The following is a 15,482-nucleotide window of genomic DNA, read 5'->3' as shown; positions in this document are numbered from 1 at the left end:
CAATGGTCATGATGTTGAAGATATGAATAAAACAGTCCTTGATTGGCTCAGGCAATTTTTATTTCTGAGTCTGGTTTGTCCGTTACAAAAAGTTCTCCCTGAAGTTCCCATAGTTCATCATCTCTTCTTTGCATTGAAAAATGTTTCTTACTATTTAACTGAGAAGAAAGGCCAGGCTTTGAGTGGCTCAATCAGCTTTCTGCTAGCCTATGAAGCTAAAATATAAAATAGGAATGTAAAATTGTCCAGATGAATCACTTTGATGTCCTTATCAGCATTGCTGTTACAGAATGGATCATCCCTAATACTCAATTAATTCAAATAAACTATTTCACTGATTTCTTTGAATAGGAATTTCTTGACCTAAATCTTGTAGATATTTATTAGTATGTAGATTTATTAGTATGTAGATATTTATTAGTTTGAAGTCACACATGGAGTTCTGGATTTTGTTTTCATCCAATCTTCTTCCCTTTTGAAAACTTGTCTTTTGTACTATAGGTGAAAAAGGAAAATGGTGCATATGAGGGAGGAAAAGAATCAGACTTTTGATAGAGATTTCATTCTATTAGGATTATTGGAACCAAATCAGTATGGATTGCTATTCCTAATACTTATTCTCATCAGTTTTATGGTGACAATTATGGGAAACACAGTTTTGATTCTTCTTATCTACCATGACATCCGGCTCCACACTCCAATGTACATCCTTCTCAGACATCTCTCCTTCACAGATATCTTGAACATCTCCAATATTGTTCCCAAGATGGCCAGTAACTACATATCTGGCAAGAAATATATCACATTTGCAGGTTGTGGGTTGCAGATCTTCCTGTATACCAGTTCCTTGGGTACTGAATGTCTTATTCTCACAGCCATGTCCTATGATCGCTATGTAGCCATCTGCCAACCACTCCACTATTCCATCCTCATGAACCATCAAATCAGTGTCCTTATGGCCACTGGCTGCTGGCTTGGGGGAATCATCAATTCTACAATTCATACAACTTATATTCTACTCCTCCCATTTTGTGGAACAAGGGTCATTGACCATTTTTTCTGTGAAATTCCAGCCATGTTGAAACTGTCTTGTGTTGATACATCACCATATGAAGGCGGAGTCTCTGTGACTGCTGTATTTTTCCTCTTAATTCCCCTTTCCATAATCCTTGGCTCTTATGGTCAAATTCTCCGTACTGTGCTTCATATGAAATCTGTGGAGACGCAGAGAAAAGCCTTCTCCACGTGCTTCTCCCACCTTATTGTTGTTTTAATATACTATTTTTCGGGTATTTTTACATATATGAGACCAAAGTCCTATCATACACCTGGTCAGGACAAGGTCATAGCCATCCTATATACCATTCTTACTCCCATGCTCAATCCTCTCATCTACAGTCTCCGGAATAAAGATGTCTTATGTGCCTTGAAGAAGGTTTTGGGTACAGTTCTTTATCACAGAAATGATTATTATTAAAAATTAGGTTGAATGCCCATGGATGATCTATTAGAAATGTATGGAAAATATTCCAAATAGCTTCATGACTTTTTTGGGTTGATATTAAAAATGAAACTTTTTACTCACCTTCAATATATGACAAAATCAACTCAACCAACTCACCTATATGTCTCTCCATGGAAAATCAATTTGTTGCATTTATTTTATGAATTCTGAAAAAATATAACATGAGTGATGCTATGATTCATTTTTCATTTCCTCCATTAGACAAAAATCTCTTATGTAGAAGACAACAATTAGATGTCAAGGTAATATTTAAAAGGTTGTGATTCATGTCATCATATTTCATCATGCTGTCAAATAGAATTGGTTTGTGAATCTTTTTAATTTATTTATTTATTCTTATTTTTTTATACATTACTAAAATATTTTTGTTTAAGAGTAAACATAATACCCCCTCCCCATCCCCAAAATATAGACCTGCATGAGCAATAAGGAAAGAGAAAAAAATTTAAAACAAAATTTAAAATAATAATAGTTGCAGCCAGGTGAACTCAGTGGATGGAACACTGGCCCTGGAACCAGGAGCACTGGAGCCCAGTACCTGGGTTCAAATCCGGTCTCAGACAATTAATAATCTTAGCTGTGTGGCCTTGGGCAAGCCACTTAAGCCCATTTGCCTTACAAAAACCTAAAAAAAAAAGGAGAGAGACTCCTACCTCAGTTGAACTTAGGGCTATTCTTTGAAAGGTCACTTACTCTGCATCATTTAACATCAAATTCCATAGGGCTAAATGGCTTCATTGGCATATTGCCTATTTTAACATACCTGATGTCAGGTAGATCATTTATCAATACACTGTCATATAGGAATTAACTATATAACCAGAGCTTCAGGCAGCTTGAGCAATAGGAACCAAGAGTGTGCTAGCCTGTAATCTGATATAAGAGATCCAGGAAAAAAATCATAATTCAATTGTTGCTCCAACTAAGGATGGTGCTATAAATGAAATGCAATAAACAGATTTTGAGGTATAAAAACAATAATCCAATGCAATGAAACCATTTAGTTAGAAATTATGTTTAAAATAAATTAATATCTCCTTCTGGCTAGGAGACTGTCCATCATGTTCATACTTCTCACGTAACAATTGGCTAGAGATTGCCTCCGAAAAATCTCAAATCATCATCATTATTTTATTTTCCTCATATTAAAAGGTGCTTTTCCTGCAGCAAATAATCAATGAGTGCCTTCAGAATTTTTTTTTTTTTTTTTTTTTTTTTTTTAGTTTTTGCAAGGCAATGGGGTTAAGTGGCTAGCCCAAGGCCACACAGCTAAGTAATTATTAAGTGTCTGAGTCCACATTTGAACTCTGGTATTCCTGACTCCAGGGCCTGTGTCCTATCCACCGCGCCACCTAGCTGTGCCTTAAGTCTTAAGAATTCTTAAAAAACAATAGAACAAAAATGTAGCTTTGTTATGGGTAGCAATTAACCCAGCAGGATGTGACCTGGGTCAAGAAGTTCAGAAACAGGGTTTATCGAATAGTGAGGCCAAAAATGATGCAGTTGTATATTCAAATCAGAGTTCCGTGGAAGCTTTCAGCTCAAGGGCCACCAGAGCTTAGGTTTTCTGGCCCTGACCTCATGACCCCAAACTCACTTGAGCAGCCTCTATACTTCATTCTTCTCTGTTTACACAACAAACTCACAATTGCCTGATCTTATGCTCAACCTGGGTGACATGATCCTGGACTCTTTTGATAGCATATACAGTGACTTTGGTTACAGAAAAAAATAATTTAAAAAACTTGGTAAACACCAAAGAGAAGCATAAAGAAAATCAGTATAAGACATAATTGTATAATACTCTGGCCCCAATACCTGAAGAGGGTGAGATAATGAAATCACTCAATTGTCTTATTGGCTGTCTTTTCAGGAATCAAGTCTCACTGTAAAGCTTCTTGTATGTCTTTACTCAACTTACACAAATCATCAATACCAAAAGTTAGTTTTTAAATTGAGAGATAAGCAACACATGATCAATATTATAGTTACACCAAAATTGAAATTATTATTTCTATTTCTATAACTATGTACAAATTACTGGTGGAAAATACAACCCAATCATACAATTTGTTGCTCAAATCTATATATTCTTCCCTAACACAAATTGTCTATTATAGAAGTTTGCAATGCATTAATCAAATGATAAGGATTTTCAGTCATCTTCTGAGTGTTAAATGACCAAGTAACATTTTCTGACAAATCTTGAGTAAATTTTGCTTCTGTCTTTTCCTTATTTCAAACATCTTTATATACACTTGTTCAAATAATGCAATTCTGACAGTTAATAATATTTCCTTCTTTTTCTCAGTAATGATTATAAATTCCTCTATATGGGGTGTGATACTATTTAAGTCAGAAAAATTTTGCCTAACTTTTCAGCATCTCTTCTTTGATATTTTCAATAGTAACTATGATATCCCAAATTACTTTTCAGCTTCCCCCTATCAAAATAACTGCAGTCATATTTTTCACTCCATACTATAGTTGTTACCCATAGAAGTTTTGCACTAAGTCTAATATTCAGCTCCTTTTGCACTTCCCAAATAGACTTTCATTTGCATGGTCTGTTGTTCATTCTCCTCTTGTGCTTTCTTTTTCAATTTCTTAAATGTAAGTTGTGCATTTTCTGTATTACTTGATTCATCTGGTCTGCACAGTCTGAGGTGATGTTTCTTTCTGACATCCAGTTTCTCCATCTTTGGACAAAACGAAAGCATGTCCTTGACCCCAGGTTAGGAATTGAGCAAGTCTTTTCCAATGTCCACTTCTTTTTTATCCTTCCACATTACTCTAAGAGGGATTTCATCTTAGTAAACATCTTAGGGATGTTTATTATGTTATCTACAGTAATTTCATAACCAAAATGTTTTTCAGCCAAGGTTTATTCTTATCATCCAAAGTCAAATACCTAAGGAATACAAAACTTTATTTAGGTTTAGTCTGGTATCTGCTTCCCTACATTCCCTCTTTTCTGTTTATGTGGGAACATGTTTAATGAACTATAGTCTTGAACCAATAGATTTTATTGAATGCCTGTAAGGTGTTTTATATTGTATAGACAGAATTGTTTAAATGCCATAGAAGTATAGCCAGGGCCATTATCTGCTCTTATAAATTTTGGTATCCCAACAAACAATAGAATAAACCTAATGTAGCCTCTGAACTTTGTGCTGTTGCCATTGTATATAAATTAAATGTATCTACAGTAACCAGAATAGATTTCATTTTTCCAAAACGTCTGTAATAAGTCACATCCATCTGCCATAACTCATTGGGAGTCTGACCTCTAGGATTCTTAAAATAATTTGGAAGGTAGGTGAATACCCCTTTATGGTTAGGATTTATACTATATTCCTGCTTTGCTCTCCGGTGATTTTAAATTTTTTCCTTAGTAAAGAGGGATTCTGATGAAATTTTTTTGTAAAACAGATTATCTTACTCTTCAACTAAGCTTATAAGGAATGGAAGGATTTATAGGCCCATGATTTCTTTCATAGTTAGATAGATAGATAGATAGATAGATAGATAGATAGATAGATAGAGAGATAGAGATATAGATATAGATATAGATATAGATATAGATATAGATATAGATATAGATATAGATATAGATATAGATATAGATATAGATATAGATATAGATATAGATATAGATATAGATATAGATAGATAGATATAGATATGGATATAGAGATAGAGATAGAGATAGAGACAGATACAGATACAGATACAGATACAGATATAGATATAGATACAGATACAGATTTAGATATAGATATAGATATAGATATATAGATATATAGATATGTCCACATAATCCAGGATGGGATTTTATATGTTCAATAAAAAAAGGAATTATATCCATTTCTAATAACTTCTAGTAATTCTTTAAAGAGTTGAAATAATACTACATCAGTGTTATGATTAATAAAGATTGTTATTATGCATCTGATGACATGTTAATCATACTTACTATCTGTAAAAATATTCAGGACTTGTGGCCATTCTCTTAATACCAATAATATAGCTTTTTTTGTGTGTAGATATAAAAGGAATATATAATTTCTTTTCTGTTAATGCAATATGCTTGGACCTATAGGTTCAGAATAAGGTTCATTACATTGATCAAAACTTTCAGGGAACCTAGAGGGTTATAACTTATGATATGTCCCTTATCATGTCTACAAAGCAATACAATTATTTATTCTTGGCTTAGATATTATTAACTCTTAACCTATGTGAAACATTAGAGTCCCAGGCTGACATTTCATTCTCTTAAAGCCAAAATGAAACAAGTTCTTTTAAACTTAACCTTAGATTTGTCTATCTTTTATATATAAATTTATAAGCTTATTTTCCTTTTATCCCAAATATAATAATATTTTCAAAAAATAAAATAAGATTCTCTATGAATTTAGTTTTCAATATATATATATATATATATATATAGTAATTTCAAAAACCCAATGTAAATTTTTTACCAAAGCTAGTTTAATAAGATACAAATATAATTTTAATAGATATGATTTCATAAACATGAGATGGAAAAAACTATTCACAAACTCTCTGGGCCAAAAAGACTTTGAGAGATGTGATTCATTGGCAAGTATTTTTTCTACTTTTCTTATAACAGATCTTTACAAATGTGATGAATGACACTTTAATTCATTCATATTTTGTTAATGTAACATAATTTTAAATTAAAAAATTTTTGAATCTGTTCTTATACAGTTTACTATGTATACATAATCATTTTCAATTTAAAGTATATTCCCTTTATGCCCTAAAACTTTGAAATAAAAAAATTCTTAAGATCAGATGTTTCTAAAAATTTTTATGATTACAAGATTTTCTTTATAGTTCTGTTAATAATCTTTTAATTTGCAAAATACATATTCAAAATTATCTTAAATTATTTTCATTTTCAAAATATAACAGTTTGAAAATTTTTATCGATTATAAAGCCTGATTAAAAGCACATAATTGAGAAGTCTGTGCTAAACAAAGATTTGGCAGACTTCCAGTCTCTAACAAGGCCATTCTGACCATATCTATTTTAGAATTCCCAATAGTTCTTTTTCCTCCTAGGACTCTGGAGGAGTCAAAAAAATTGTAACGAAAAATATTATTCTTTACAAACCCCTTAATTCACTTACATGTATTTTCAGATAATTTTGTTCACAGGATTGCACATTATACATTTAACCAATTTGAAGAAACAGGTTACATTTACTTAGCAATTGCTTTCATATCAAAACTTTTTACTTCATGGGGATTATTACTTTTCCAATCAATTCATTGCCAGACGTTGCTAAAGAGGCAGTTTAATACAGTTTTCAGATTATTCCAACATTATTTAAACTCATATCTTCATTTACTTTCTCTCCTTCCTATTTGATTTTCAAATCATTTTCCCAAAGCTCCCCATATAGTTGATAAATGAAGTAAAACATTCTCCCATATTGTTAATGTACTGCCTCATTATTCTTTACCATAAATTCTCTTATTAAGATCAGTCAAGAAAAATAATTTTAGGGGCCGTTAGGTGACACTGTGTCACAGGCCCTGGAGTCAGGAGTACCTGAGTTCAAATCTGACCTCAGACACTTAATAATTACCTAGCTGTGTGGCCTTGGGCAATCCAATTAACCCCAATTGCCTTGCAAAAACCTAAAATAATAATAATAATAATTTTAAGTGCAATTTCAATTTCTACTAGATCCCTTATAAGTATAATTTGCCAAATCAGGAAATAAAACTCTCTTAGTCCATCAGATCAAAAAAAAAATACTAGAAAATAAGACAAATTAATAGAACCCTTCTTTCCCAAAAAACAACATGATTTCCTGGAAAATCTGTGGGTCCAAATTATGGATTTTTGGAAAAAGAAAAAGATCCAATTTTGAAAAGAGAGAAAGGAAAGAGGATTGGTCAGACAGAACACAAAGATATGACAGCTGTGAGAGCTAAGAGCTTTCCTCTGCCGGAATTTTAAAACAAACATTAAAAAAAAAAACCACATGAAAACAGAACCAGAGCACATTGAACCAGAAAGGCCCCAGAACTCCAGGTAAAACGTGACCTAGTTTTCATAGTAGAGTAAATACATAGAACATTTAATACATCACAATACATTTTTTTATAAAAGGATATTAATTTTAGCCCTTCTAAATTTTGACTAGTATAACGTTTGAGAGGGCAAAACAGTCAATTAAAAAATCTCTCAGCCTAACTGGAATATTCCCTGTTATTTTAGAGTAAACCAAATAACTTTCTAAGGGGACAAGTCTTAAGCCTTTTCTGAGTGGTGTGGAATCTTCTATTCTTAAATCCTCATTTGACCCATAATTTTATGAAATAACCGACATTATCAAAATCCATATTGATAAAGTCTTGAAGCTAAAATATGATGATATCATCTTGGTAAAAGATTAAATATTTCATTTCCCTTTATTTCTTTTATTAATTTATTTTTGGCATTACTTATTACCCAAATTATATACTTTAGAATTAACTGGACTCTCTTGTCTTGATGAAATTTATTTATCAAATTAAAAATAGAATTACTTTTTATGATTTTATACACACACACAAACACCTACATATATATGTATATGTCTATATATACATATAAATATATATATAAATATATATATATATGTACATATATATATATATATATATAAAACATATTTGCTAATAGTCACTGTCTTTCCTGATTCTTTTACCTCCAAATAAATTTTCTTTTTTTTAACACTTGTTTGGTCAAATCTTCATGAAGTAATTCACTCTCTCCTGTCTCTCTGGCTATTAACTCCAAGTTCAAGAGATTAAGAACCAGATTATAAAAATGGAGAAGCCACAGAGAGGGAAAAGGAGGTGGGAAAACATTCTGGCAGAATTACAGTGAAGAAGTGGGGAAGAGAAAAATGTAACAATATTTTATCATATTAATATTCATTTATCTCTTTGATTCAAAGTACTATCTAAACTCAGTTCTCCTATCCTCGGGAACCATGGAGAATATCATAAGCAGTCTGTCAAGACTTACCTTATTTGATTTTGATAATTTCTAAGCCTTTCTCTTTAGCCAGTTTCTTTAAGATTTTTGTGTCCTTTCCTGGCTTTTTTAGTTGCTTGGAAATTACTTACCCTTTTTTCACCCATGTACCTGCTTGGAAAAAGAATGTAAAAAGCCACAGTTGTCAAAACAACTCTACCCAAAGCCTTCCCCTCTTTATGTGATCCTAGGATTCCTTCACAGCTTTACAAGGGGGTTTTCTTCTCCTCAAAGACTACCTCAGTCTCCAGACAAGTTCAAGTCCTGCTTCTACCCCACTTAAGGATGCCAAATTTTGCCATGCCCTGATCAGCAGGGAATTCATTCAGCTCAGGAGAGAAAAGAAAACATGCATACACTCAGGTGGGGAATATCAGCAGGACAACTGACAGAGCCAGTTCATTGAAAACATCACACAGTTCTTATGGAAGAAAACCACAACATTAGCATATAGGATAAAAACAATGATGTAACTTTTTTGTGGGCAAGAATTAACCCAGCAGAATGTGACCCAGGGTTGAAATTTGGAAACAGGGCTTATCAAATAGTGAGTCCAGGAATGATGCAGTTGTGTTATCAAATCAGAGTTCTGAGGAATCTTTCAGCTCAAGGATCACCAGAGGTTAGGTTTTCTATCCATAACTGGCTTCTTGATCCCAAACTCATTTGACTGGCTTCTACAAGCTATTATTCATGAATTCACAGATTTATATCAGAAGGGGTCAAAGTTTGTGATATTTCCCTTACCACCCTTTCAAACCCATCACATGTTAATTCCAGACTTTAGCATTACAATATTCAAATAGCTTATATGTTCACAAGAGAACCAAACACTGTTAATTTCTTTCAAGTCACAAAAGAATATCAAGTAACTTATATATACACGTACATATATATTCCCTTCCATAAATATACAATAATGCATGATGAGACAAACATTACAAACTTTTTTCCTTTACCAACAAAAGACCTTGTGAGATTGTTGACAATTATGAATATTGATTTAGCATCAAAATAAATTAGATTCCCCAATTTAGTACAATAGGTCTTTCCTAAAAGAAATCAGTAAATATATTGCATATGATTCAATATTCACAAATTCTTTGACATTCAATTTATTCCAATTATATTCTCCTTCTTAATAACACATATAAATTCTCAAGACTTGTTACAAAACTTTCAAAGGTGACTAAAATGCTCTCATTTAGCTCTCAGATAGTTTCTTTTTCCTTTAAAAACAAGGAGGTGACCTTTTCTTTTCAAAGACCTTCCCACCCTCTTTTCAAAGCTCCTAGAGGGATAAGGAGTCAACATTTACTGAAGCTTAAAGTCTCACTTAACCTAAGTTGAATATTTCAATTAATATTAGGTTAACAAAAAGTTAACTCATATCTAACGTCATTTCCCAAACTTTGCCACTTACAAAATTTCAAATAATATAAGGGGATAGGCTCAGATCCCCACTTCATTAATTATTTAAAATTAGATCCTCTCAAGCAATTAAATTTAAAATCAAAGCTAAAAGGAGTAACATTTAACTCAGGTAACTATTTTAGATCTGAATTACACACACACACACACACACACACACACACACAGAGACAAACGCACACATAAAGACATATACACAGACAGACAGAGAAAGGCATAAAAACAGACACACACAACTCTTATATCAAAGTTTCAAATTAACCAAAGTGAGATTGATAGCCTGACTATACCAGATCTCAGCTGCGTGACCTTGGGCAAGTCACTTAAATCCATTGCCTAGAAAAAATTCTAAAAAAAAAGAAGGAAGAGAGAAAGTAAGAATAAATTTGAGGCATGAAGGATGTCTAATACAAAGGGATAGTGAAGGAAGATGGAATTCTGTGTGAGGAGTAGAGAGAACATATAAATTGGACTGTATTGCTAACCATAGGAAATAATAATTTCCTTGGCTACATCCCAAAAATATTGGTAAATTGTCACTTCAGGATCGTTACATTTGTTGAAGTTAATATTTCTTTGATTTGTCCTTTAGTCTACTCATTCATTAGGAATTGATCACTTATTCTGCTATTAACTTTCAGTATCTCTTTTTATCATCCATTGCTGAAAACTTTTTTGATGGAGTATGTAAATGTAAATGTTTTGTCTTTTTAGAAGGGGATAGGAAGAATATGTTTTATAAAGCAGATACAACTCAGTTATGGCTTCCAGACAAAAGAAAAATGTCAGAGCAAAGTGAGAACCTGGAGAAGAAATTAGGCAGTAACAACATCAAAAAGACAAACAAATAACTCTGAAAGACTGAAGTAAGCATATTACTGCAATGTAAAGCTAAGGAGAAAGGCCACAACTGAATGTGAACCCTAAAATTATAAGAACCTTCTCTTCCTGACTCTGGTAGCTTTTTCCAAGAAGGTTTTCACTGCAATGGAAAGCACCAGTTGCCAGTTAGCTGGAGCTAAGGGACCCAGGATCTCAGATTAATCAAGTAACTCAAAAGGGCATCCTGTATACACACACATGTGTTGTTGGAAATCTAGATTTAAATGTAGATGTGAATATTTAAGAGTCTATCTTGGCATATATGAACATTATGCTAGAGGTTTAAATCTTGGTCTAAATCTTACTAGTATTCTTAATTAATTTTACTTGTAATTTTCATATAATATCACTAATATAAGGATAACAAATTTATAATTCTTATTTGATTTTACTCATAACATTTTATATAATATAACTAATATAAATATAAAGATAATACAAATTTGTCTAATATAAAAATATCCAAAGAGTGGAGACTGAGTCATTGTATTGATTGTAAACTTCATCTGAGCAGCTAGATGGTACAATGGATTGAGTGCTGAGATTGAAGTCTAGAAGACTCATTTTCTTACTATCTTTGTGATTCTAGGCAAATTACTTTACCTCGGTTATCTCAGCAGTAACATAAGTTGTAGAAGAAATTGTAAACCATGCCATGATCATTGCCAGGAAAATTCAAAATGTTATTATTAAAAAAATTAGACACACGTGTAAAATGACTGAACAACAAAGTTTAACCAAAGCTATTATTAGTATGAAATATTAAGATAATAATTCTGGAAAGATATTATTCATGTCTCAAAGATGATCTGGAATATATGTCATCCTCAGTTCTCTCTCTGAGATAAACTGCCTTCCTTCAACTCATAGCTCTGGTTAGTGATGAAATTCAAATTAATTAAGAATAGGATCAATGAACTGAATCTAATATTAGTTATCAGTTTTTCTAAACTCATGTTAGCCAGCTGAATGCCATCACTAGCTCTAGGTGGGGAGGCTCCATCCTGCATGACACATATGTTCTTCACATACCCCCCCTTCCAAAAATTCTTTGCATCATTTGGCAAAATTTTTGTATGTTATTACATGGGCACAGGCTGGGTACTCCCTTACCTATAATTCAAATTGTTTGAGGGAACATTCTGTTTCATTTTGTATTTGTAAATGCAGACTCTAATTCGATATTTTGCAGAGAGCAAAAACTTGCTAAATATAAGTTAAAGTGAGTGGAAATCCATGATCTCAATTAGGCCTGACAAATGCTCCTGCCTTGTAAAAGCCATTATTAATCAAATGGTACACAGAAACTGCCCAAAGTTTAGGTCCTAGGCTCAAGATGTCTCCAACTGAATGGCAAAAATCATGTACTTTTGTCCTTATTAAATCTTCTTAGTCAAAAATGCTTTCAGAATATATCTTTTCAAAGCCAATATTAAATGCAAGGGTGATCGACATTAAGCTTCTTCCCTGTCCATGACTTTTATTTTGCTGTCTAATTATAGTTCTGAATTTGTTGCAAACAAATTTATTTGCAATGAAAAAAATACATTCATTCTTGTAATCCTTTAGATAAAGTAGGTAACAGTCAGACATTTGTCACTGGACTTGGGATTCCTCATTTGTCATGTGAAGAAAGTGATTTTTGTAGTGTTTACTGCTAGGGTTGATGTGAAACTCAAAATCTGAAACTGTAAGCACAGTGCTTTATGGACCACGGATCAATACGAGTGTTGGTTATTTAATTGGCAGAATGGAGAGAACACCAGGTTTGAAATCAAGAAGACTTATCCTCATGAATTCAAATCTCTCCTCAGGCCCCTAATTTACTCTGTGACAGTGGGCAAATAATGTCCAATTGCTTTAATTTCCCTACCTCTAAAATGAATTGGAAAAAAGAAATGGCAAACCTCCCAAGTGGCCTTGCCAAGAAAAACCCCAAATTGGGTCACAAAGGAGTCAAACTTAACATAACATAACAAAAACAAAAGTACCCAGTGTGGCTAGGAGAACTAAATGAGACCACAGTTGTAAACCTTAAATTCTTATAATTGTTATTCTTAATTGGGTTTAACTTTCCAGCCTGCTTTCATCCCATTCCTTTAGCCAGTCCTCACTTTCCAAGAACAGAAGATCTTTGTCCATTCTATTTGCCCCTTTCTAATCACTCTCTACAAAATTATTGGGTGAAACCTTTACTGGCTTTCATAAAACATCCAATTACTTTATAAAACCAGAAGGTTTTACTCTGGTAAATGGATTCTCGGAAGACCTATATTAATCTCAAATGGGACTTTAGCTCTGCTTCAAAGCAACAGATATGCTTCTATTCCAGTAGTAGAGACTTATATCTCAAGCATCCTTGGGCTTTTTAATGTTAGTGAAAGTGTGAAAGAGTCAGCAACACCTTTCACTTTCTTCATTTTCAGACTCCATCAGACCATTTTAACTGCAGTCATCAGGCAAGTTACTCAAAAAATAGGTTGAGAGAAATCAATGTTTTATTTGTGTCACTACTTTCTTAATTTCATTAATGAGAATTTTCTAGATTGAATAGAGAACTTCAAGCTATGCTGCAGTGTCTGCTCTAAGGATACAGGTAATGAAGGGCTCAGCCCTCTAATTTGGCTAACTGGTGAATTGATTTCAAGTTCTGCTAAGTTTCTTCACCAAAATCTGATCACAGCCAAGAATATACATAGCAATGATAAGATAGTGCTTTTAAACTTGCTTTGTCTATTTAAAATGCTTGCTGTACCAAGTACAATGTGATGGTATTAAACAAAAGATTTGTTTACTGAATCTTTACATCTTTATCCCTCAAGATATTCACAACAAATGTAGGGTAATTGTTATCTACCTTTTCTAGAGGAAATCACATAAATTAAAAGAGATTAACAGTCTGGAGTGAGTGCCTTATTGTGCCTTATTGTGAGTCCCTACAGTCTTCATGATTCTCATTCCAACAGACAATTTAGCCTCCCACAGAAAGCTAGGATCATTGCTTTAGAGATGGGACAAATCTTAGAAGTCATCTACTTCCTCCCTCCTTTTATCTTTTATATTTATTTATATACAAGAAAATTAAGGACTTAGAAGGTAAATTGAGCACCTGATGGTCATGGAAGTAGTAAAGAAGAAGAGAATTAGAGTTGAGAATCTCAAATTCCAAATTCAGCAATGTTTCTATTATACTCTTCTCTTTTAGTTGATATCTTTTAATGATAAAGAAGTGATTATGTGATCAATTTCTCCATGAAGCTAGTGTGGAAAAAAATGCTTAGAATGAAAATAAAAATGATTGTGGATTCAATCTAGTAACCAAATCAGCTGCCTTACTAGTTGAATATTTCTTTTTGATTAATCTGGAATCCTCAGCTCAAGAATTGAGAGATATTTGAGGCCAGGGGGTTCAACTCTATCAAATACAGGAAGAGGACATGTTATGGATGCTTGTCCTTCATTTTCAAAGAAGAAGGCCAAGATATCAGGGAGGTGATACCATAACAAAAACATCAATTGGATTTGTGTGAGGAGATGTTCTACCACGTCACCAGTCTCACTTCCTCCTCCACAATCATCTGGGTCAAATGGCCAGATATGAATTTGAAGGAATGGAGATGGCCCTGAATGGGAGGCAATGAGTGTTAAGTGTCTTGCCCAGGGTCACGCAACTATAAGAGTCAAGTGTCTCTGGCTGGATTTGAATTCCCATCCTTCTGACTCCAAGACCAGTATTCCATTCACTGTGCAGGCTTATAAATTTGTACCAATTATATTCTAGCTTCTAGAAGGATTACTTTGCTAAATTCAAATATACAATTGTATTTATTGAGATAGAGTCTCTGAAAAATCTTTTCCAGATAGGAGCATAGACATAGAATTGGAAAAGCAGTCTAATGCCTGTGAACCCTAAAACTGTAACCATAAGAATATAGAGTTTAAAATAACAACAAAATAATATAGATAGAAAATGAACCTGCATTCTCGGGGATTTACTGATAAACCCATATGTGAGGACCATCCAAGATTGTCACCCTGAAATGAGAATGAAATTTGTCTTCTAGACAAAAACCAAGAATAGATAAATATTGACCTTCCTTGGTGACCTGTCCATAGTAATTGCACATTATCTTTAGCAGATATTGATTTACATAGATTATCATCTATGAACAGTTTTTGTCTGAACTCTGGTTATCTCTTCCTGGGAGGATGATATTCTTACATTGTACTCCCTTTAAATTCTTAATTTTTAATTAGGGAGGAAGGTGACCTATATTATGTCTAGTATATTCTAAAAGCAATTAATTTTCTATCACAATATAATTAGGACAAATTATTCTTTCATGTGCCTCAATTTCACTAATTTGGTTTAATTTACAACTGAGTTGTAACAGAGTGATTTTGTTTATGTTTTATTTCCCCAGAGTAAGAAAATTACATGAGTTTGATAATGAATTTATACCCACTTCTTCCTGGCTCAACCTTTAATGCTCCCTCAACTCTTCTTCAATTTGTTTCCTAGGATACTTTGTTGAGTTTTAGAAAATGCCATTCATTTCAATATCCATCAGAACAATATAT

The 15,482-nt window shown here is 32.9% G+C and overlaps 1 protein-coding gene across 1 annotated transcript; it reads left to right on the top strand.

The window, feature by feature from the left end:
- Window positions 1-514: 514 nt before the first annotated feature.
- On the top strand, window positions 515-1,477 carry LOC141504174 (olfactory receptor 2AJ1-like). Its single transcript, XM_074208987.1, has one exon. The coding sequence runs from the start codon at window positions 515-517 to the stop codon at window positions 1,475-1,477; it is 963 nt and encodes a 320-aa protein (XP_074065088.1).
- The last annotated feature ends 14,005 nt before the right edge of the window (window positions 1,478-15,482 follow it).

The sequence above is a fragment of the Macrotis lagotis genome, unplaced genomic scaffold, assembly GCF_037893015.1.
Source record: "Macrotis lagotis isolate mMagLag1 unplaced genomic scaffold, bilby.v1.9.chrom.fasta BILBYCTG594, whole genome shotgun sequence".
NCBI classification, from domain to species: domain Eukaryota; kingdom Metazoa; phylum Chordata; class Mammalia; order Peramelemorphia; family Peramelidae; genus Macrotis; species Macrotis lagotis.
Note: the sequence above shows the minus strand (reverse complement) of the source record. Positions and strands in the feature narration are given on the sequence as shown.

Coding starts and splice junctions, on each gene's coding strand:
- LOC141504174 (XM_074208987.1), top strand. CDS start 515: ATGGTGCATATGAGGGAGGAAAAGAATCAGACTTTTGATAGAGATTTC.